The sequence below is a fragment of the Gopherus flavomarginatus genome, chromosome 11 (genome assembly GCF_025201925.1).
Source record: "Gopherus flavomarginatus isolate rGopFla2 chromosome 11, rGopFla2.mat.asm, whole genome shotgun sequence".
Lineage (NCBI taxonomy): Eukaryota > Metazoa > Chordata > Testudines > Testudinidae > Gopherus > Gopherus flavomarginatus.
In genome coordinates this window covers 22,398,266-22,421,584 of record NC_066627.1, presented here as the reverse complement: position 1 = coordinate 22,421,584, position 23,319 = coordinate 22,398,266, and the positions used below count along the sequence as shown (strand labels likewise).

At 55.8% G+C, this 23,319-nt stretch overlaps 1 protein-coding gene across 19 annotated transcripts in view; it reads right to left on the bottom strand.

The window, feature by feature from the left end:
* Positions 1-23,319, bottom strand: part of CHD6 (chromodomain helicase DNA binding protein 6) — a 213,768-nt gene that overhangs the window by 26,849 nt on the left and 163,600 nt on the right. For 17 of the 19 annotated variants that reach the window (XR_007768567.1, XM_050918559.1, XM_050918561.1 and 14 more), the window contains 13 exons: positions 20,155-20,357; positions 19,488-19,687; positions 16,728-16,887; positions 14,964-15,053; positions 13,298-13,401; positions 12,254-12,383; positions 11,422-11,482; positions 8,403-8,457; positions 7,477-7,696; positions 5,551-5,759; positions 1,977-3,518; positions 1,082-1,230; positions 325-531 (listed from right to left, as the gene is read on the bottom strand). Coding sequence is in view for 18 of the 19 variants with exons in the window: in XM_050918559.1 (XP_050774516.1) it covers positions 325-531; positions 1,082-1,230; positions 1,977-3,518; positions 5,551-5,759; positions 7,477-7,696; positions 8,403-8,457; positions 11,422-11,482; positions 12,254-12,383; positions 13,298-13,401; positions 14,964-15,053; positions 16,728-16,887; positions 19,488-19,687; positions 20,155-20,357 (3,330 nt within the window). In the remaining variant the exon portion in view is untranslated. The remainder of the gene's footprint in view (positions 1-324; positions 532-1,081; positions 1,231-1,976; positions 3,519-5,550; positions 5,760-7,476; positions 7,697-8,402; positions 8,458-11,421; positions 11,483-12,253; positions 12,384-13,297; positions 13,402-14,963; positions 15,054-16,727; positions 16,888-19,487; positions 19,688-20,154; positions 20,358-23,319) is intronic. The other 2 variants (XM_050918575.1, XM_050918560.1) reach the window with 2 other exon arrangements.

Sequence of the window (23,319 nt, the reverse complement as noted above, 5' to 3'; positions counted from 1 at the left end):
AGGCATTGAGTCATTTGGCTGGGACCTCCAGCTGCCGTTCTCATGTCAGTAAATAAAGGGGCACTCCTGGGTTGAGATTATACATGTTGCCACAGTGACCTAACTCTAACCACCTGCTTGGCACCTGGATGAATGCCAGCACTGGGTTGGGGGGAAGGGTCTCCAAGCTGCCCCTGGCACTGTATAATACACTTCAAATTGCAGAACAGTGAGAGCCAGAGAGGAGGGAAAGCTGCAGAGTTCCCTGGGCTGGGAAGCCCTGAACACCAGGGAGACGGAGTTCCTAAGGGGTAGGTGGTCTGGCCACATTCCCTGACCCCTCACCTTTTGTACCTGTGCAACTAACACTCCATTGTTGAAGCTGGGGTCCGGGGCTTCTGGCTCGGCAAAGCTGTTCCTAGTGCCTGCGTTGCTGGCTAACATTGATGTGGGCATCAGGGTTTGTGTTTCAAACTGCTGGCTAGAAGAGGGCCACTTGCCCTTTAAGACGGCGTGACAGATATTATCTATGCGGTTAATGATCACTCGGTCCTGCAAGCAGAAGCAGACAGCTTAGTGGCATGGCAAACCCAAACCCAGGGCATGCAAAGGGCAGTGTGGACGCACAGGCCCTTGAGCCCTGAGGGAAATGCAGAGGGCCCGTGGAAATGAAAATAAAACCCCCTCTCTCTTCACAAATGTTACAGGGACTGATGCTTTCTGAAGGCCCCAGATGCACATGTGAACTCGTGTCTGGGTGCACACCCATGCACATGGACATGTGTGCCATGGGACACTGAGTATGGAAGGGGAAATTCAGCCCAGGCAGAGGGCCTGCGCTAAGTCTGTGCTTCACTTCCATCCCACTGGGCCCCCTGCTCAGCCTTCCTGTGGTACCCCCAAATCCTGCTCGCAGCAGTGGGATTTCTGTGCATTCAGTCCCTTGCCTGCTCACTAACATGGACCAGGGCCACAGAGGTGGGTGGCTGGGGGTTTTGCCCAGGAATAAGCTTAGTGAAGGGTGGCAAGGCAGAGAAGCTGGGCCGGAGCGGCCCCAATTTGTGAATGATTCAGACAGGTGCAGAACTGATTTGGAAACCACCTTGGGCCACTCTGAGAAGGAGTAGAGCGTCTTCTCCTGCAGCAGCTGGGCGATGGTGGGCGCACGGGCATCCTGCAGCTCGTCCATCTCTCCAGGCTGGGCACAGGGAGAGCTCTTGCCCTCCTCTTCCAAATACTTCTCTGGACAATCTAGGTAAAGTGATAAACAGAAGGGGCCATTGTAACCCTGGAGCCCCCACCACGTAGTTGGCGCCGACAGCACCCCACCCACCAGCCATCATTTGGGACTATTTTTCTTTTCAAAAAGTGAACCCATTGGCTGTGAATGGGCTGAGTGGCTGTTAGCAGCGGCTGGGGGAGCCCTGGGCCCATGAGGGCTTTGGACGGCCAAGGCCTGGGGCCAGTGAGAATTCTGTTACTGCCCTCAAGGGAGCAGGGCTTGGCCCAAAACCACTGAACAATGAACCAGCCGAAGGCCAAGGCCCATGTTGGCAGGAACAGACACAGCCCATGCCACAGGGCAGTGCCCAGTCCTGGGTGAGGGCAAGGAGGGAAGGGCAAGCCCCGCAGCCAAAAGGCAGTGCCCGGTTCTGGGAGGGGGCAGGGAGGGCAGAGTGAGCCCTCTGTCACAGGGCAGTGCCCAGTGCTGGCAGGGGCAGGGAGGGCAGGACGAGTCCCCTTGTCATGGGGCAGTGCCCAATGCTGGCGGGGGCAGAGAGGGCACAGAATGACACACACACATCAAAGGCCTCCTGGAAGCCCCAGTGCAGTCTGTGTTTGCTCCTCTCACCTCAGCGAGAATATTATTGTTCAGAAAGCCACATGCCCCCACCCACAAGGCAGGTGCAGCTGCCACTTGATGCTGCAGGCTCTCACACACACAGGCTCGCTGCCCAGGGTGCATGGGCATGCCTGCCAGCCGGACACTGCCATACCTCGGCTCTGGCCAGTGCCCTCTTTCTCTTCCTCGTCTTTGTTCTCACATTCATCGTCTTCCTGCTTCGGCTTGTGCCCTTCCAGGTGCCAGGCCACACCGCCCCCCATCTGCGCAGCAGAGCCAGCTTCCCAGCGCTCCCCTCCCATGCTGGCAGGCCCAGCGTTTGGGAGCTTCCGCTGAGCAGCTGCAGTTGGGCTGGGTGCTGGAGGGAGGCTCTTGGGCCAGTCTGACAAGTGCTCTGCAGCGCTCTTGTGGTTGGCCTCCTCATCCCCTGCCCCACTGTTACACTGCGATGCCACCTGTCCTGAAAGCTCTGCCTCACCATTCACTTCTGGGCAAGTGTTCTTGGGAGCAGGAAGGCTAGAACCAGGTTCCTCCCCCACTAGCACATTAGCTTTGGGGTCCCCATCAATCCTGGCCTCTGGGATGCCCCTCAATCCTTCTACAGCATCTGCTGCCATCTCAGAATTCTCCTCCTCCTCCTCCTCCTCGCTGTAGCTCTGACTTGGCACTGATTTATCCTCCAAGCCTTTCTCATGTAACAGGCTCATGAACCTCTGATCTGGCGGGATCTTTATCTCCAAGTTATGGAGACTGGGCCCATACAGGCCTAGGCTGATCACCCCCTCCGCACTGCTGAGCTCAGGAGACCCAGGCCCTGGGCTGGCCTGGTGCAAGGCATCATCGATCTCGGTGGGGACACTCCTGGAGGGCTGACTGGCTGGGGCAGAGGGCCAAGGCTCCCTGCCTTCATTGGGACTATCCATTTGGTCACAGCCTATCTGCAAGCTCTCCAGGAAAGAGGTTTCTCTGATGGCCTCAGCTTCACAGCTGGATGGGTCCTCATCCCCATCTAGTTTGCCCTCAGCAAATTTAGCAGCACTGTTGCTGATATGTGTGCAGCTGGGGCTGTCACGGGCGAGAGAGCTGTGCTCACTGGGGCATGCCTTCTCCTCATACATCATGCACATCAGAGAGTCTGGCAAGGAGCTCTCATCACAGTTCATGGAAATGATGTCCCGCACTGTTGACAGGAATGGGTCGCAGCTTGTGTCCTGAGGGCTGCCCTCCACCCGGGAGAGCGCATCCTCCAGGTTTTCGAGCTTGATCTGGCTCTCAGCGTCATTCTCCAGGGACTCACAGGTCCTTTCCATCTGGCAGTATGAAGGGGAACTGTAGAGTTTGGAGTTCATCTGATGGAGGCAGCATAAGTTCTCTGGGCCTGGGACACCTGCTCTTTTGTGCTGAGCATAGTTTCTATATGCATCCAAAAATGACAGTTCAGGATCGTTCATGATGTAGTAGTCAGTGCGGTTCAGTCCATGCTTGGCTGTGCCAAGCAGCAGGTCCCGGTCATGTTTGCCACACTCCCACCAGACAGGAAGGTACAGGCTGGGCCTGCACAGCGTGAGCCGCTCATGGAGCTGTGGGTACTTGAGCACTTGCTCCCGGACCTTCCTTAGAAGTTCAATCCGATACAGCGTTCTTGCAGCACGTTCCTCAGTGATTGGCTCAACGTAGATACTGGGATCAGGTGGACCTGCAGCAGGAAGAGAGAGGCAGAGACCTCATTACTAATTAGACAGAGCACAAAAGAGTATATGGCCAAACCTTACTACTACGCTGTACATTGGGGGTTACTGTTTGGCTGAGGTTCACTGGTGGGAGAAGAACTGTCGGGTGACAGCAACAGCAGCTTGGGAAATTTATCACCGCCATCTAGTGAATACCAGTCAGTGTGGTCTCTCCTGCAAATTGCACGATGGAGAAGCAACAAGTTATGAATTGGTGGGGCTGCTTGTCTAGTTTGTGTCTCCATAATTCAAGAGTCATTTGGAGAGGAGCCGGGAACAATGTGAAGTTCCTGATTCTTGGGTATTGACCTTGGAATCACATGTAACTAAACTGGCCAGGGTTTGGTTTCTAAATTTTCTCTCTAACCAGCCAGAATGAAGAAGAGTTTCTCACCTTCACCAACTGCCCCAAGGGTAGCAATTCACCAGAGGGTATTTCATAGCCCTCCCATCAACTCCAGTCTGTGCTGCCTTGACTCGGCAAGCAGTACCAGAGCAGGCTCTTGTGGCACTTGGGAGGTCCATGGTAACTGATGCACCATGGGAGTTTCTCAAACATGTATGGTTCCTTCTGAGCAGGGATCCCACCACACACAGAATCACAGAAATGTAGACTGGAGGGACCTCAAGAGTCCAGTTCCTTAGACCATCACTGACAGGCGCTTGTCTGGCCTGTTCTTAAAAACCTCCAGCGACGGAGATTCCACAACCTCCCTGGGCAATTTGTTCCAGTGCTTAACCACCCTGACAGTTAGGAAGTTTTTCTAATCTAAATCTCCCTTGCTGCAATTTAAGCCCATTGCCACTTGTTCTATCCTCAGTGGATAAGTAGAAAAATTTATCACTTTCCTCTTTATAACAACCTTTTACATACTTGGAGACTGTTCTCATCTCCCCCCTCAGTCTTCTCTTCTCCAGACAGAACAAACCCAACTTTTTCAATCTTTCCTCAGAGTTTCTAGACCTTTAATCATTTTTGTTGCTCTTCTCTGGACCTTCTCCAATTTGTCCACATCTTTCCCAAAGTGTGGTGCCCAGAACTGGACTCAGTTCTCTAAGTGAGGCCTTACCAGCATGGAGTAGAGGAAGAATTACTTCTTGTGTCTTGCTTACAACACTCCTGCTGACACATGGGTTTAAGCAGGGCATTTCCTGAGGATCAATGACTGCGAGGAATTGTGCTGGAGGTGGACACTCCAGGAACTGCTCAGGGATGAGACCGCAGCTGCTATTCTTGAAAGCAAATCACTGTATGTTCAATAATCCTCTGTGGGTGGTTTTTCTATTTCTGATTTTTCAGTGCCATGTGGCAAGTAGTCTGGCAACACAGGGAGCGTCTAGAGGGTTGGTGCCATGTGTGTTAGCTGGCCACGTCCTCCCCAAGTCCGCTGTAGACTTCCAGGATGGCTCAGCCTGTGATAACTCATCCCTAACAGAAAGGCCTGCAGTGACTGGGACATGGCTGTGCTCTGGACTGCACTTGGCCTGTATCAGCATGAGTGACAGGAAGGGAAGGTGGGCTACACAGCTACTCTATGAGCAGGACGGGGCACCTGTATCAGACAGTGGCCCTGTTCAGTTTTGAGGACGTCTGTTTGGGGCTGTCTGGTTCCCTCCATTGCTGCTGGAGGTTCCCATCTCAGGTCAGGACTCGTTTTATTCTTACTACTTTTTCCGGAGTGTCCAGGGAGGGCTGGCGAAATGCCAGAGTCATGCTGGCCATGGTGAGGTAAGCACTGTGCAAGCTCTGCCAAGGCTGTCAGGAAGGGATGGTCTCCAGCCTGTGGCACTGGAAAGAGCCTACTGCTTGAGCAGGTGTAAAGGGTCACATGACAGGCAGCCAATCAGCAAAGAGATGGGCAGGTCGCTAGAATTCCAGTCATCCCCACTTTCCTTTCCCCCCCAATGGCACCAGTTTCAGCCCTTCCCAGGGCATTCCTGGTCCAAGAGGGCCTCCCCACCACTGCCCCACATGCTGGCAGCATCCCTTCCACTCACCATCCTCTTTCCAGAGAGGGAGACGGCAGACGTTCCTGCACATGGCCACAAAGCTGTAGAAGTATTTCTCAAGGCTCTCATCTGTCTTCTTCTCCAAGCGGGAAATGGCTCGGAACTGGGTCCAGTCAAAGGCCTTCTTCTCCTGGTCATAGATGACCCCGAAGGAGGAGACAGTGCGGTAGAAATCTGCCTGCTCCCTTCTTGTCCATCTGCACAGCAGGGAGAGACGCACACATTCATGAGACACATTTCTTTATAGTCTTGTGCTTTCCCACTGTGTCTGGTGCCAGTGAGAGGCACTAGCTGGAGAGCCCCGGGGAGCAGAGTGCTCCCCCACCCCCAGAACAGGCTCCGCACACACTTTCCTACAGTGGCTTCAGGGACTTCCTCGGGACCAGCCAGTTGTTGCCTTCTTGGCTCAGACATGAATAAGGGGCCCACTTGGTACCACTGTGGCAATAGTGGCTTTTGTGATGTGGACACTTGGCCAACAGGAACTGGGCTGACTCAGGCTGCAGAACCACCACCAGAGGTGGTGGCTTAAGTCTGGGACAATCTCACCCCAGTGATGTAGAGCAGCCAGCCCCAGTCCCAAACAGCCATACAGTCTGTAGTTGTCAGGTACAGACAGCTGGATAAAGAGTTCAGTAGAGCTCTCCTGATCTGCAACACTTCTCAAAGACTTCCCCAATCTGCAACTTCTTAGACATACTGTACAACTGGGTATCAGGCTGTAGCACCTGCAAGTGCAGAGCTCTTCTTCTGACTCACCCTTGGAGCTAGACCAAGTGGGTCTCATTAAACTCCACTTGGGCTCAGTCTCCCCGGCAGGAGATAAAGAAGGAAGGGTAGAAGGCCCTGCAGGGAGAAATCCTGATCAGCCTGTCCACGAGGGAGTCTCAAGGATGGGCACGTTTGCAAGGGCAGCACTGCCTTGCTGAGAATGACAGCAGCCCTCTGCCAGACGAAGGGCTGGAGTTTGGGTGAGTGCCCCATTCAATGATTTGCAATTTCACCCTGGGTTTCTGTCTGAGCAGCACGAGAGCAAACTCATTTGATTGGGGCATTTAATTTTACAGCATGATGGTTTGTCACTGTGCCCCAGTCTCTGCTTTCCTGTCATAGGGGAACAAGAGGCTTGCCTGATGAAATTAAACAGCAGCATACCTAGACCCAGTGCAAGGAAATGCTCCTCTACCCAGTGACCCTGTGCCTCCTGCTGTGCCAGCCAGTGCCACAGAGGGCAGACAATGTAGCTGGATTTCAAAAGCAGAGCGTAACTCCTGGGCATTAGACCCATTAGCGACACAGGCTCAGGCTGTGAGGATGGTAATGGGTCCAGGTGGAGAGGCAGGAAGGATCCCCAGCCCCTCACACATGGCATGGCCCAAGCTATTGTGTCCTGGCAGCATGGGGCAATAGCCCCTACAGGAGGTAGGAAGCCAGACTAGATGGCCCAGTCTGGCCCAGCAATGTGACCCAGCCACCAGAAATCCCCCCCATTCCTCCTTTCAAACAGCTGTTAGCTGGAACAGCTCCTGAAGGAGGCTGAGTCTTGGTCCTGCCTACATGGAATGAGGTCCAGCTCCGGCCCATACTGGTGCCTGCCTGGGGGTCTGAGACCTGCCCTGCAGGTGTTACCCCAGGCAGTTGATTTCCAGCTGGGAGACTGAAGGCGCTTTCCGGACACAGGGACCTGCTTGGTGGATGTTACCCCAGGCACCTGATTCCCGGCTAGGGGGAGTGCAGGCACTTTCCGGACATAGGGGCAGGGTGTGTGCCTGAGAGGAGATGTCGAGCCAGCTTGTCTCAGCCACCTTGGGAAGACAGAGGCTGTTCTTGGGGGTTTCACTGGGTAAACGCAGGGGCCAGTGACTCTCGGAAAGGGCCTGCTCAGCTGCTCTGTCGGCCAATCCCCTCTGTTACCTTTTCTGCATTTCCTTGTTCATGGGGTCCATCTCAGCAGCTCTCCTGAACATCTCCTCCTGCAGCCAGTAGCCATGGTTACTTGGCACCAGCATCTCGGCTCGGGGGGGCAGCTCCTTGCGGTTGCAGCGCTGGTAGACGGTGACGAGCCGCCGCAGTCTGGCTGTGAGGGCGGATGAGACAGGCCAGCAGGATCTGTCTGAGTCGGAGCCATCCTGGGCTTCAAACATCAGCAAGGACATTAATATTTAACACACACAGCCAGAGGCAGGTAGGCTCATTAAATAGCTCCCTACCCCTCACACAGAGGAGCCAGAGGATCAGGGCCAGACCACAGCTGCCTCCATTCCCCAGGGCAGCAAGAGAGGGTGCCAGCGGCTGGCTGGCTGACCATCCGCAAGCCCTTCCTTCTGGACCCCTGCATCACAGCTCAGCTTGGCTTGTGTTTCTTTCAAACTGAGCCTAGTTTTGAGGAAAGGGGCTGGAACAAGAGCCAGCTCCATGTCACCCTGGAGTGTGCACAGCTCTCATGCGAGAGGGCGGCGTGGCCAATGGCTCATTCGGCCCATCGCCATTCTGCAAGGTGGCTCCTAACACTGGTCCTGCTTGCTGCCTTCTGTAACGGGGTAATTCCTTCCCTGGCGCTGGGTTTGATCAGTGCTTCCAGAAGGCACAGCTCAGCTCCCCACTGTAGTTACCCAGGGCTCCACAGCTGTCCTCTGTGCCCCGTAGAGGCACCTGCCGGCTGCTTAAGAACACATTGTCCTTGTTGGACAGTTTCATGTTAATAGCACAGATGCCTTGCATAGCACTGCCTTCCTGCTGCCTTCTGTTACTGCAGCACCTAGCAACCCCAGCTATGGGCAGGGTCCCCCACGTGAGGTGCCACACACACAGACCAAGCCGTCCAGAAGGCACAGCCTCACCTGCCACATTGTCATCCTGCTTCTCAGCAGCTTCTCCACACAAATTCCCAGAGTCCTGCAGGAAAAGTAAGACCCAGGCCATCAAAATCCACCTTGAGAGGAGAGCATCTGCCCACCCAGCCAGGAGCAGGTGTTGAAAGGATCCAAGCAGCCACACATGCCCATACGCTCCCAATGGCTGGATCCCACCTGCCAGCCGATCTCCGAGTGCAGTGGGCCTGGCACTGTCCGTGCTCATCTCCCACCTGTCTCACTAGCTGCAGGGTTTGCAGGCAGTCCCCATCAAGCAATGGGAGCTCCTCACTCTCTGGCTGGAGGGAGCCGCTCTCACGTCACAGCCCAGACGCTCCCCCATGCTGGCCATAGCTTGGGAGGGCCACACGAACATTAACATTCTTGTGTCACACTGGGGCATTACAGTGGACTTCCTAATCAGGGAGAACCACTGACCCCGCAACATGTGCTCTGCCCTAGATGGAGAGCAGCCCAGAAGAGTGCAGAGCTCGGCTGCTGCTGAAGGGCCCGGTGCTCCCAGGGACCCACTGGAAAGAGAGAGTGTGGCCCTAGCCCCTGCCAGCACAGAGAGGGCTGAGCCGGGCCCAGGACACTGTGCTGGGCCTGCACCTTGCTCTGGGGCCCAGCTACCCTGCACTAAGGTGGGGGACAGCCCATAGAACTCTTGGCATCTGGCAGGATCGGGTGTCCCTGCAGGCCCTCGGAAGAGGCATGGAGCCAGGGTGACTTAGATGCTGTCTCAAAGCCCTCTGAAAGAAGGCGGATCCTGCAGATAGATGGATCCATGGTGCAGGGAAAGAGGTTTGGGACTCGCTGGGCAGAGGCAGGAGTGGGGCAAACAAGGCAGAAGGGCCACTAGCCCGTGGCTGAGCTCTCCTGGAGGCAGCAGCGGAGGAAGCAATAGTGGGACAGGGAGGCGCGTTATCCAGGGTTGTCTGACCAGGCCCTGACCGGCAGGACAGCTCTAACTCTGTCACACTGTCTGCCTGCAGGCTGCCCTTGTGGGAGCTGCACCTGCACCTGCCTTCTAGAGAAAGAGCAAGCACCACTCCATGGGCAGGGGGAGAGCCATCTCTCGGGGCCCTGGCAATCCCATGCTCCTTTCTGGGCACCGTGACGCCAGGGCAACAGGTGCAAACTGGGGGCTCAGATGTGAGCAGTGAAGACGCTCAGAGCCTGCAAGGGCTGTTTCCTGGAGAGATGGACAGCTCACTCCTGCCTGGCTCAGTGATGCCGAAGGCGACAGCAGTGGGCCCCAGCTGGGAGTACGGGGGTAGCTCAGAAGAGAAGAGGTCTCAGGGAAAGCTGGCTGGATGTAAACTGTACCAGGCTTGGGGATTATTGACCAGAGCAGCGGGCAGTGACATCACTTGGGCCTTTTATGACCAGTCTGCACTGGACAGGGAAAAGGAGCTGTGGGAAGAGTCCTGTGCGGGAATTATGGACAATCCCTCTTGGCAAGAGTCCCATTTCCCAGGGAGTTGGGGGTGCAGGGGGTGGAGTTACCTGGAGAAAGGCAGACCCAGCAGCATGGATCTAAAGCTACAGAGGGAGAGCACAGCACGGCTAATGCAGATACTGAGGAGAGTGGGGGGCTGCTGCCCCCGGTCCTTTTAAGAGGAAGCGTCTCAATGTGCCACAAGCTGCAGCCTCTGTGGAGCCAAGTCAAACAAGTGGCGTGTGCATTGCTGCAGCGTCTGCTGGGCTTCAGAAGCCACCTGTTCTCCCTGCGCAGTTCAGCCTGCTGCCCCCAGGAAGGCGGCTGGACAGAGAACTTGTCAGTTCCCCCCAGGCACAGAGGCTGCTGGAGACAGAGTGAAGCAGAGGCCTTTCCTCAGCCCCACAGGCTCTCAGATGAGAAGCAGCTGCTGCTCAGGGCTGAGTGATTTTCAGGGGCAGCACATGGCAGGGGTGGGGCTCTGCTGGGGCCCTTCCCTCTGCCAGCCTAAGGGTGGTGAGCGGGGATCCCAGCTGAGGGGATAAGCAGCTGAGCAGAGGGTTTTGCTGCCCTCTCCGTTAGGATGAACCCGGACAGCACAGGGTGGGGCTGATGGTGCGGCCCCTCTTCACTGCTGGCCAGCCCCAGCCCCATCACTGCACTCTCTACCCTGCAGCTCCAGACTCGCTCCTTCTAAATCCTTCCCTGCTGAGCCGTGCCTCATCTCCCACTCTGCACCCTCCCCTCAGTGCCACCCCTCCTCTGCTCTCCTCCCCTGGGTGCTAGGTGTGGGGGCTGGGCTGTCTTCGGCCAGGCTAGGCACCAGGCGGGGGGCAGGGGGCTGAGCTAGATATCAGGCTGGGGTTCCCTAGGCCATGGGGCCAGGCTCGGGGAGGTGGGCCGGGCTGGGGCGGAGGGGATAGGCTGCCCTGGGCCGAGCTAGGTGCCAGGCTGGGGAAAGGGGGCATGGGCAGGCTGCCCTGGCACCCAGCATGTTGGCCCTAGTGGAGGTACTGCAGGGCTGGGGGTAGTGGAAGAGGTGCCCAAGCACTCTGAGATCCTACTGATCATCAGGCTCCTACCTGGGGCTGGTACAAGCCCAGCCCCATGGGAAGAGCCGGTCTTGGCATTTATGTTAACGGTCCTCAGCCAAACAGGGTAGGGCTCTGCTTGGCAGTGAGATGGTGAGATCTCTAGTGACTGGCAGCCTGGCACATCCATGAATCAGCTGACTGGAGACCAACACCCAGGATCCCGCAGTGCGGTGATTTCCGAAGGATAGCGACCCGTCCTGTGCAGTAACGTCACTCACTCCCACGCTCTGTCCCAGCAGCCATAGTGCTCCTGGGAGCGGTCACAGACAGCCTGGCACCAGGCACCCTCCCAACGGCTGTCCCTGCTGAGCCTCACTACCAGCAAACTGGCTCTGCCATGGGGGAAAGGTGGGGGTCTGGCCTACTGCTCTTTCCCTAGCCACGGCAGAACACCAGGTGTCTCCTGAGCCAGCAGGGAGCAGGCCTGGCTGGGGCAGAGGAGCTGTTCTCATCTGTGGGGAACCCCACTCACCTCCTGCTGTGGCAGCCCCTCCACTCTGTCTCCGCTGTTCTCTTCTTTCTCAACGTTTCCTCTAGACAAAACAACCCGACAGAGCATTAGCCTTTGGCTACCCTAGCAATGCCCCAGCGCCTGCAGGGTGAGAGCCGGCTCCCTCACTCCCACACCGCCTGGGCACCTTGCTGGCTGCCCTCCCATCATATGCACGAGCATGGACCTGCTCCCTGATCTCCACCTGCAGAAGGGAACTGACATTCAGGACATCCTCAACCTTTATGTTTGCAAAGCTGGCAAAAAACCCAGCACCAATCCCAGCTCCAGGATTCTCTGGTGACACACATCGCCCCTCACCCACCTGCTGCAGCCAACCAGCCACCACTTCTTTCCCCATTTCCTGCAATCGGGGGCTGTGAACACTCTGATCAGCCCCATTCCCCCCACCCCCACCCCGGAAGGCCAATGAGCTGCTCCCCAAAGCACAGCACAGCATCTAAGAGGCTTGCATGTGTCAGTGCCCTGGCTGGATGGGAGAATCTGCACTTAGGTGAGTGTGAGTGGCACATGCACTCCCTGGCCCATTGAGGGAATTCACCCAGGGGAGCAGCTCCCACACACTTGGTACCCTGCCTGCCCTCTCCCACTATAATACACAGTCATGCCCAGCAGACACTGGCATTCCCCTGCCACCCTGCATGCACAGGCAATCTGCTGGGCTGCCAGCTTACCCTCCTCTCTGCTCTCAATCCATTTTGATGCCCACCCCCAGAGAACAGCACGACACTGGTCCTGCTTCTTCTGCCCTAAGGAGCCAACCAAACCCCTTCCTCCTCCTGCCCCCGCCCACCTTTCTGCAGCATCCTGTGCCCCATCGCTGACGCCCTGCTCCGCAGACAGCAGCTTCTCATCTGGCATGCCCACCTTCTCCAAGAAGCACAGTGCCGGGTCTGCTCGCATGGCGTTGTACCTCTCGTAACCTGCTGACACCACAGCTGACATTAAACGGGATACTGTCCTAGCCAAGGGCCAGGCCACCCGGGATTGGTTTTGGCTAAACTCTGGCTGTGCCAGTGGGGCCTGCCTGAGTGCGCCTGTCTCTAGAATTAGGACCTTGTTGTCTGGCCCAAAGATAACCTGGCCCCTCAATAGCAAGTTTCACCCAAAGCATCCAAAGCCCGTCACATATAGCAGCTGATTAATCTGCAGTCCTTCTGTCTGGGACACAGAGACACAGGAATCAACCTGTCCGCCCCAGAGATGTAGCCACTTCTGGGATGGAACACAGCGCCAGGGTAACAGTTTAGGACAGGCAGTACAGACTCCTGTCTCCAATGGAAATTGCAAGAGGAGTTTCAAGAGGCAGAATGTATTGAGTTGAGATAAAATTTGGCCAGGAATGTGGATGCTCCCCCCAAGTCCCTGAGTCAGGCGCTTGGTTTGATATGGCCACGCTCTGCAGCAGCCCAGCACCTGCTAGCCCCATGCTGCCCCCTGTGTCAGGGCCAACACAGGTGTTGGAGTGTCTCTACTGAGTCACAGGGGTTGAGGCCCAACTCCCCGCAACTTGGGAGAGCTGATGGAGCTACAGTCCCAGGCGCTTTGGTTCAGCCCGGCCCCCAGGTAAGCTGGCCTGGAGGAGATGTGCAGGACATAAGTGCTCAGCACTGCCAGGTCATGGCAGCAAAAACATGCGGCTTCCTGGGACTCCTCGCTGGGGCACCCAGAATGGGGTGGGGCCCCATGTGCAACATTCCACTAGCTCCGCCCTAGAGAGGGGTCTGGAACATTGGCATGGTGCTCTGAACATAGCAGCCACTCCTGGCTCCTGGCTAGGGCAGCGGGAGTACCCCAGTACACTGGGGCGGGGCTCAGCACTTGACAGGGGCAATACCGTGTTTGAAAACTCCAATAAGCAGCGATTTATCAGCCTCTGCATTCCACCAGTCCACCGGGATCTCCACGTAGTCGATGTCCGGCAGCAGCACGTCCAGCTCCCTGATAGGGACAAGCCATGAATGCACCCTGCTCTAGACTCCCCAGGAACCCCTGCTTCTGTAGACTGGGCGATACTAGGGGAGCTGGGGACTGGCCTTCTGCCTTGATGGCGCTCTGATGATTGCTTCTCCAGAGACATTGGGGTCAGGTCCTGCCTTCTACAGTGTGCGAGCTCCCTGGACACCAAGGGGACCAGCCATGGTCACAATCTGTCCTGACACTGCGCTGAGTCCTGCTGTTGGTCTCCCCTGCACACACGTGTCACAGGACCCTCCTGTGTGACAGGGATGGTTGCCATGGCCCGACCCCCATCCATCCTACTCAGTTTAGCTGGCCCATGAGCTCCCAAGGCTCATTTGAATGGTATTTGCTTTAAGGCTGGGGAAAGTTTTCACTAAAGCTACTAGCCACCAACAGAGCAAGAGCAAGGCAAAGCAGCAATCTGCTGGAGTGCACCAAGCCTTCAGAGTGGCAGGCAGCATCCTCCCTGGCCTCCCTTCAGTGAGCTGCTGGGACACGGACTGACTGCATCTGTGCTGCGCACAGGAGCACCCTGGGAAAGCAACATCCTCTGCTGAGACAGGAAAGCAAAGGGTTTCAATAAAGGATCAGGCTCAGTGAGCTCAGCAAACCTTGCTCTCCTCTACCATCCTGGGAGCTGGGCGTTTGCAGCAGGCTCCCTCTGCCACTGCTCGTTATGTGACACCAGTGCAATTACCAGGCTTTGCCCAACCCAGCATCCCTTTGGGGACTTCAGGAGCCAGAGGGCTGCAGCCATTTCAGTCCCCCATGCTCCCTGCAGAGCAGAGGGAGGGAATGCAGGTCCCAGCAGGCAATGCTCCACTCCGGTCTGAGCCACCTGGCTTGGGTGCCCAGGCTAGGTCAGGACTGACTTGGGGCTACAGCTTCATATTAGAGGTGAATTTGTTGGGCTGCACTGTGTGGAATCCTGATTTCCAGCATGCTGGGGCTGGCAGGATTAGCCGCAGGCCTCTGCAGTAGATGAAGTCATTCCAGCCACTCTAGCTTCAAATTAAGATGCACCTGCACACGTGTGCACATCTCTAGGGAGTGCATGAGCATAGGGGGTCTGCGTGTGCCTTGGCATGCACATCCATGTGTACTTGTGTATGCATGTAGCCCAGTGCAGTTCTGAATGGTGTTATTTCACAGGAGTAGTGGTCCTGTCCCATGGCCAAAGGAGCCCGCTGTCCCTGCGGAGCTCCGCTGCAGAGGGCGCTCTTTAAGCTGCGGGGGCCAGCCTCTAGGGCTCAATCCTGCAGTCTCTACTCAGGCAGAGCCACCACCAACGGCAACAGGAGTTTTGCCTGAGCAAGAACTGCAGGATTTGGCTTCAGAGACTGTGAGGTGACTGACCCCTCTCACACTGGCACAGTGCTGCTGGTGACTTCAGATAGACAGCAGCTGGGCAGCTTCCCTATGCCAGCCCAGAGCAGGGAGGGGGCTCCCCATGCAGCAGGGGCGCTGCAGCCAAAGATATCCTTCACTGTAACTCTGCAGCTGAGCATGCAAACCGATCCGGGTTGCTGGGAGCATCATACCTGGCCGGGATCCCTTCGAAGGCTTTGTCAGCCACCTCTCCCAGCACTTCAGCTTTCAGGTAATAGAGCATTCGCACCCGCAGCAGCACCCTGCCAAGGGAAAGGGGCAGGTCTATACAGACAGAGCACTGGGCTGAGATCCAGCATAGCACAGCCCCTACACACAGCGACACAGCATTTATGGGCCGGCTGGTCTGTATGGCAGCATGGGGATCGCTGCCCTGGCCTGCAGCCTGTGTGGCTATATACCAGGACAGACATGGTGGGAAGCCACTCCCCTTCTCATGACACCACCACCCAAGGCTGAGCGCAGGTGTGGCAGCAGCTTTGCCCGTCCTTAGCTGCCCCTCGCACTGTGACACGGCAGGGCACCCAGTCCCTGGGGCTCAAGAGAGGAGGCCTGAAACAGCTGGAACATGGGGACTAGAGGGCAGGCCCTGTCCACATGGGAAAACGGCTCAGGCTGGCAGAGAACAGGCTCCTTAATCAGCTCAGTGGGCTGTGGGCCTGATCCCCACCGCCTGGGTCTCAGAATCTCATCTCACAAACCCTGTAATCTACCAGACTTAAAACACTTCTGAAGGAGCTCACCAGGAGAGGGGAGGTGCCAGGCTGGGTACCTGCCTCCCCAGCAATGGCAGTGACACACCTCACTCCTAACCCAGTGAGGGAGAAGACTGCGCTACTTACAGTGCTCATGGCTAGGAGAGCTCTTGCTGGGAGCTGGGATGCAGCATCCTCTGAGTGGGTGAGGAAACAGCTCTGGGTTACTGATTTGTCAAAAGAATGTCTCTCAGTTCTCCCTTCAAAGAGCTGTACCTGCTGGGCCCCACTCTCCAGGACCCAAGAGCTGGCCACCACCCTACAGGGCCCCAAGAGTCGCCCCCCTCCAGGCTCTACCTCCCCAGCCCACAAGAGCTGTCCCCCACCTGGCTCAGCCTCAACCCCTGTTCCAAGAGCCATCCCCCTCCATACTCTGCCTCTCTGGTCTCAAAAGCTGCTCTCCTCCAGGTTCTGCCTCACCGGGTCCCAAGGGCCATCCCCCTCCAGGCTCCACCCCCAGGGTCCCAAGGGCTGTCCCCTTCCAGGCTCCACCTCTCGGGTCTCAAGAGCCATCCCCCTCCAGGCTCCGCCTCCCAAGTCCCAAGAGCCATCCCCCTCCAGGCTCTGCCCCCTCCCCGGTCACAACAGCCATCCCCCTCCAGGCTCCGCACCCCTGGGTCCCAAGAGTCATCCCACTCCAGGCTCCACCTCCCCAGCCACCAAGACCCGTGGCATTCCAGGCTCCGCTCCCGGGTCCCAAGAGCTGTCCCTCTCCAGCTATCACTAATGCACAAGTCTGCAGTTTGATGCTGGTGCCACCATGGGGTGCTCAGGTATCTGACCAGTCCTGCTTCCCAAGCACCTGACCGCGGACAGCTGTGACAATAAGGAAGTATCCTGAATGCCAGCTGAGCTGTGGGCGAGTGCACTGCTCCTACCAGCAGGGAGGTGAGAATTCCATAGGGCTGCGGCTTTACAGCACTTTACAGCATGGCAAAAACTATTCAAGGTCTGACGACCCAGTGGGCACCGACCCAACATCCCCACTGGCCTCTCCATACTGACTGCCCGGGTGAGTCCTGCCCCTTCCTCTCCAGACACTGCGCTGCAGCCCAGTGGCATAATGCCAGCTGGGGGCACGTGGCCTGGCTCTGGGCCCAGGGTGGGACGCACAGCATGGAGTGTGCGCCGCAGTCCCCCGGGGCAGGGGCTCACACTCACTTGTTGCAGTGCTGTTTCAAGTGCTTTTTGTAGCTGTCATCATGCAGGACTATCTCAGGGTTGCAGCTGGCCAGCCAGTCCGCGTTCTTTATCTCAGGGAGCAGCATCTGGTTCTTCGTTTTCTTCCCCTTCCTGCCCCTGGGCACTGGAGCTGACAGCCCTGCAACAGCAAGAGGGAGCACATTAGCGGCACTGGTGCAGGTCGCACACCACCCTGACGGGCACCTGATAAATGCGCTGGATCAGACAGGACACAGACACTGGCTGGCAGGAGCAGTGCAGCTGAAAGGACTGAAAGCCAGCCCTTGTAATGCTCTTAAACCCTCATGCCACAGCTCAGGTGGGAGTGGGGGAGCCAGAGAGAAGGCAGGCATGGTCTCCAGCATACCCAGTGTGTCTGTCCAGGCACAATCCCATAGCAGAGCCAGGTGTACATGGTGTCCTAGTTAGACCAGGTCAGGCCATGCCACATCCACACCTTCCCAGCAGCCTAAATGCATGGGGAGCTCTGAGCACAGGAGGTGGCTTGGCAGGACAGGCTGCTGGACGCCGCTGCTGGCAACCCCGCCCACAGAATGGAAGCAAGCTGGCCCGGAGTCTTGGCAGCCTGAACGTCGACATTGTCAGATACAGGCCCATGGAAAGATGTCAGGCTGTGTGCTGGGACAGGGAGCAGGTGCTCCAACACCTGCACTCTGCCCGACACAACCCACCTCCCCGCTGTACACCAGCAGGCGCAGACCAGCCACGGCTCTCCCCAATACACACTGGCCCGCACTCTCAGCAGTGCCATTGCACATCCACATCTCTCCGCACTGCTGCGCACAGCCAATGCTCAGCGCTTCCCTAACACACAAAGCAGACCCAGCTCAGGCTCTAAACTCAGCTGCACTGTAGCCCCACTAAAGCTACTCCAGCTTTCTCCTGATGGAGGTGAGAGCAGAACTCAGAACAAACATCAGAGCCAGACACCCCTGATGAGATGGCATCCAAGCAGATCTGTACCCAAGGCACATGCCAGTCAAAGTCCTCGCCTCTTATAGAATCATAGAATATCAGGGTTGGAAGGGACCTCAGGAGGTCATCTAGTCCAACCCCCTGCTCAAAGCAGAGCCAGCCTTATGTCAGGCAGGTGGGGGCGGAGTCATCCTTGGAGCCTATTCCCTGGATTCGTTCCCTGGCCACGTTTCCCTGTGTTTTTATTCCAACCAGTTCTTGCGGTTTCACTTCTCGCATGACTCCCTCTAGCCCTGGACAGGCCCAACTCACACACACTTCCTCTCAGGACAAGACCAGTTCCCCTTCAGCAGCTCTCCAGACCTCTCCCTGCTGTGGCTGCCATTGCACAGAGTCGGGGCATGGGCTGGAATTCAGTCCTGTATTGCCCACCGCACACCCAGACTCGTGGAAGCAGAAGCCTCTCCAGGAGCTGACTGAGAGGTTCCGAGGTTTCCCCTTGCTAGGGATCCAGCTGGGTTACATTCAGTGCTGCAGCTGCAGTGCAGCGTTCATGACCCTCAACGGACCATGCCCCTTGCTCATTGCATTACTAAAATGTGAGCCCATAAGTGCTCCCCTATCAGTTTTACTAGTGCTCCATTCCATGCTAGTACACCGGGCTACACCCAGTGACGCAGCCCTGCCAGTGTCCCAGGTGTGTGCCATGGTTCCCTTGGCCTGACCAGCAGATGCCTGATCCCCCAGCCCCGGACCATCCTACTGAGATTGCTCAAGTGCTGGACAAAATGACGATATTAATTCAAAACAGCAGGCAATGGCGCCATTCCCGCGCAGGGAGAGAAGCGATGGCAGTGAACATAACCCGACAGCAACAGGCACGGGGGGATTCCCGACTGGACCTGGGACTTCAAATCCACCACAGAGCCCGGCTGCTTTCTCCTGCATCACATGGGAGAGCCTTTAGCTTTACACTGCTAACGGCCACTTCACAAACAGCTTCTGGCAAGCCCTGTGGAGCGGAAACGGGAGCAGCTGCCTCAGCTTTCAGCATGGCTCACTCATGACAAACTACTGAAAGGCAGCACTGCGAGCCAGCCGGAAAGGGCTGCCAAACTTAAAGAACAATGTGCCATGGATCGGGGTACCCACACAGTGCCCTGCCAAGGGGTTGCACTAGCTACTTGCCAGGCGCCGGGCCTCATTTGTATTAGATCTCAGTACCCCAGCTGAGGATTCCCCCCACCCTTTGTGAAGCCCTGAGGGATCCACAGACAAGCAGCGTCTCACAGGGGATGGCGACTACAGAATGGAGTGGAGTCGTCTTTAACATAGTGTGGCTGCCTGCAGAGACCACAGGTCCAAGCATGCAGCCAGCACTGGCCACACCTCCATAGTTCTGAGACTAAAGACCACTATGGGCTGCACTCTGCCGGCGACATTTGCCCCCTATCCCTGATGGACCCAAGCCTGTTCACTGGTCTAAGTAACAATCTAGGCCTCAGGAACAGGCAGCTCAGGTTGGCCTGGTGCCCGAGCTCTCTAGCCCAATATTTCCTCTCAGCTGGGCCAGGACTGGCCATTTCCTGTATCAGAGAGCCCCTCTGCCATTGCCTGCAGGGGTCTGGATGCAAGTCAGTCCTGTGACCCCCAGACCCCCACATAGTCGTTCCTTGTTGCCCAGCTCTGGCTGTTTGCGTGGCTTCTGGGATCTGCTCTAGTTTAACTCTCTAATCCTGGGCACTGAAAGCTGGGTGTGCCGGCAGCTGGCAGCAGAGCAATAACTGGTGGGAGAGAGAGTACCTGAGTGATTTTGCAGGGCCTGGTTCTGGCCGTCCTTCGTCGGAGTGATCAGATCCCAGATAAAACTCTTAATCTTCTCATCTCCCTTGTAGTGTTTAACGCAATAGACCAGGAGGGCCCGGCAAATCATCTCCATGTCCTTCTCGTTCAGGTGCCACTTGAATCGGCCATGGGTCAGGATATCCTTCCAGCGCCCCCAGCTGGAGGAGCAGAAACACACACCATGAACACTGCAAGTGACTGCACTTCTCTAGTGCCCTCCAGTGGGGAGCTCACAACGCTGTATGGGGCACTAATGGACAAAGCCTGGCCAGCCCCTGGGGAAGTAGGGAAACTGAGGCACAGAAAGGCATGGGATTCACCCAGCATCACACACTGGGTCAGTGGCAGAGGCAGGAAAAGACCTCAGTAGTCCTGACTCCCAGGCCACGCTCTAGCCACAAACCACACTTCCTCCCATAGACGTAGGGTTTGGGAACCAAGCAGATCCCTCCGGTAGGGCACTAGCTGTGCAGCTCCCTGCCAGGCTCATGCTCCCCCGTGCAGCAGCCTGCGACAGGCACAGACAGACAATAGCAAACATGTGACACCAAACCACCAGAGAGCCACAGCTGCACTCGGGGTCAGCCCGGCCTCACATGGCATGCAGAGCCCAGATGAGACTCACCCGAATATGAGCAGGTTCTTCTCCACACGGAAGCACTCAGCCCGCAGGTAGCGCCGAGTCTTCTCATTGAGGCGCCGCGAGCGCGTGGGCCGCTCGTCAGAGTCACTGTCCAGCTCCGAGAACTCCATCAGCTCATCCTCCTCGAAGGAGTTGTAGTGCTTGGTCTGCTTGCGGACACGGGGCCTGTCGATTACTAAGCTCTCCTGCAGGGGGAGACAGTGAGAGGCTAGTGTGCCCAGAACTACCCGGCAGACCCTTCCCTCTGCACGGTGCCCCCCCCCCCCCGGCCGCTAGCACAAGGTGTGGGGCTGCTTCCCTCCCCTGTGCCGTCTTCTGGCCTCAGCAACTCCTAGCACCACCCAGCTCTCTCCAAGCCTAGCACCACATCCAGCATCTGGTACCAGACCCAGATGGCCTGTTCAACACCCAGCCACTACGGACTGCCACCCACAATTAACTGTGAGTGCAAAAAATGGAGGTTACTTACTGTAACTGGAGGCTCTTTCAGACTCCACATGTGAGTAGGCATGTACCCCATGCCCCTGAGTCTGAAAATTCTTCCAAGCAGTGTCCATTGGCCCGCACACACGTCATAGATCTCCTTGTGCTCCCAATCGAGGGTATAAGAGATAGTGCAGGCTGACGTCATTCCTCCTCTTATCGCAAATCCAACAGGATCTGAAGTAGAGGGGAAGGAGGATGGGTAGTGGAATACAGATAGGGACCACGCATCTTGAAGAACCTCCAGTTACAGTAAGTAACCTCCATTTCCTCTTAGAGTGCTGGTCCCTGTGTGTATTTTACATGTGGATGATTGGCAAGCAGTGCTCAGACTGCAAGTGGGTGCTTGGAAGCTGGTAGCAAAGATGCTTGCAGCACTGCAGATCCCACTGCTGCGTCCGCGGCATGAACTAAAACACAGTGCATTGTGAACATGTGGACAGAACTCCAGGTGACCGCTTTGCAAATGTCTTGTAGCGGGACATCATGTAGGGGTGCTGTGGAGGAGGCCTGCGCTCTCGTGGAATGACCTGTGACACCCACAGGGGAAGGGATCTTTGCTTCCCAATAGCACTCTAGGATGCATCCTGAAACCCACTTAGAAATCCTCTGGTTTGCCCATGCAATCTGCCTGAAATGGCAATAGAAAGTCTTGGTGATTTCCTAATGGTTTCATTCTTTGCAGGTAGAACATCAGGGCACATCAGACAGAGGGGCAGTGAAGTCTCTTGTCTTCAGCAGAAGCATGAGGTTTTGGGAAAAGCACAGATAAGCGAATACTTTGGTTGATGTAGAATTCAGAAACAACCCTGGGGAGAAACTTAGGTGTAGGCGAAGGGAAACCTTTTCTTTGTGAAAAACTGTAATAAGGAGGGTCCGCAATGATGGCTCATAGCTTGCTGACCCTCCTGGCTGAAAAGATAGCTACTAAAAATACCACCTTCATGGACAGGCAGGTAGGTCATGGAACATGTTGCCATGGTCTCGAAGGGCGAATCAGTGAGTGTCAACAGTCACACTGTGGTGTGCTCACTGCGCGAATATCTCGCTTAGGACTGAATTGTGCATCTCCCATGCACGGTCCATCGAGAAGTGACTGTTCAGTTTGGAGCTGTGGATACCCGGAAGGTAAGTGGCCTGCATCATGATGCGATTCCAGATGCACCAGTTCCAAAGTTTGATGGCTTCCAGCTTTAACTCCGGCAGGTGACGTCCACATGCATTCCATCATCTCAATGGTCTGGATTGTTCACAAGTAAGGAGATTGATGCAGTCATTGCAGGGACAAAATTGGGAAAAGCAGTGGGAAAAGATAGTATCTGCCCTGAGTCCCTATATAATCTGAATTCACTGGCATGGAAATGGGTGATGAAGTTTTTCACCCACATTTTGGAGACCAGTGAAATTCTCTGTGTGTAGCAAGAAGCCAAGGTCATTGCACTCCTAAAGTCTGGGAAACCTGTGGATCACCCTTCTAGTTCTAGGCCAGTCTCTCTTGAGCACTACCTACAAGGTGATGGAGCGTATGATTCTGAACCAAATCAGGTCCCCAATGGACAGTAGCCTACCCAAGAAGCAAGCTGGTTTTCGACCGTATAGAAGTTGCTGTGACCAGGTCCTGGCTTTCACTACAAACATTAAGGCTGAATTCCAATGAAAACTGAAGATTGATAATGCTTTCATTGATCTGTCAGCAGCACGTGATGTAGTCTAGAAGGATGGTCTGCTACTGAAACTGGCCAAAGTGAACCCATGTGTGGATTCTCAGGCTACCGAACACCATGCTTAGTGGTCAAAGGATGTTCGTATACCTCAGAGGCAAACCAGCAAGCTGCACACTTTAAATAATGGGCTACCACAAGGCTCTGTTCTTGCTCCGACCCTCTTCAATGCACATGTGAGCGAAATACCTGAAATGATAGCACAGAATTTTGAGTATGCTGATGATATGGCACTCACAACTCAGGCTCATAGCTTTAAAGAACTTGAAGTGACCCTTACATCTGACCTTAAGATCATGGAGGAGTACTTCGAAAGGTGGCAGCTGAGACCAAATTCAGGCAAATTGGTAGTCTCTACTTTCCACCTTGACAAGAGAATAGCACAAAACAGTCTGTTGAGTCTTGTGGTGAAACTGTGCATTAAGACTCAAAGCCAACAATATTTTGGCATCATTCTTGACCACACACTGACCTTGCATGACCACCTCAAGACAGCAGCCTCCAAAGCAAAGACTTGCATCAACATAATTAGAAAGTTAGCAGGAACAAGCTGGAGATCAACAGCCTCAGTGCTACAAACATCAGCCTTGGCTCTGGTGTACTCAGTTGCAGAGTACCATACACGGATGAGGACAAAAAGCTGCCATACCCAACTTGTGGACAGGCAGCTGAATTAGACCATGTGATTCATCATGAGAACTTTAAAATCAACACCTCTGCTGTGGCTTTCTGTATTAGCAAACACTGAATCCCCAGCTATTCGTTGAGCTATAACCAGAGCATGAGAACTTAAACACACCAGACTACACAGACCTCTCCATCTGGCAGGTTATGGATAACATACCCCACAATGCCTGAAATTGTGAAAACCACTTTGGACCACATGTGACCATCTCATGTCTCTGGATCTGGGCAGGGAATGGTGAAGTGTCGAGACCTCATC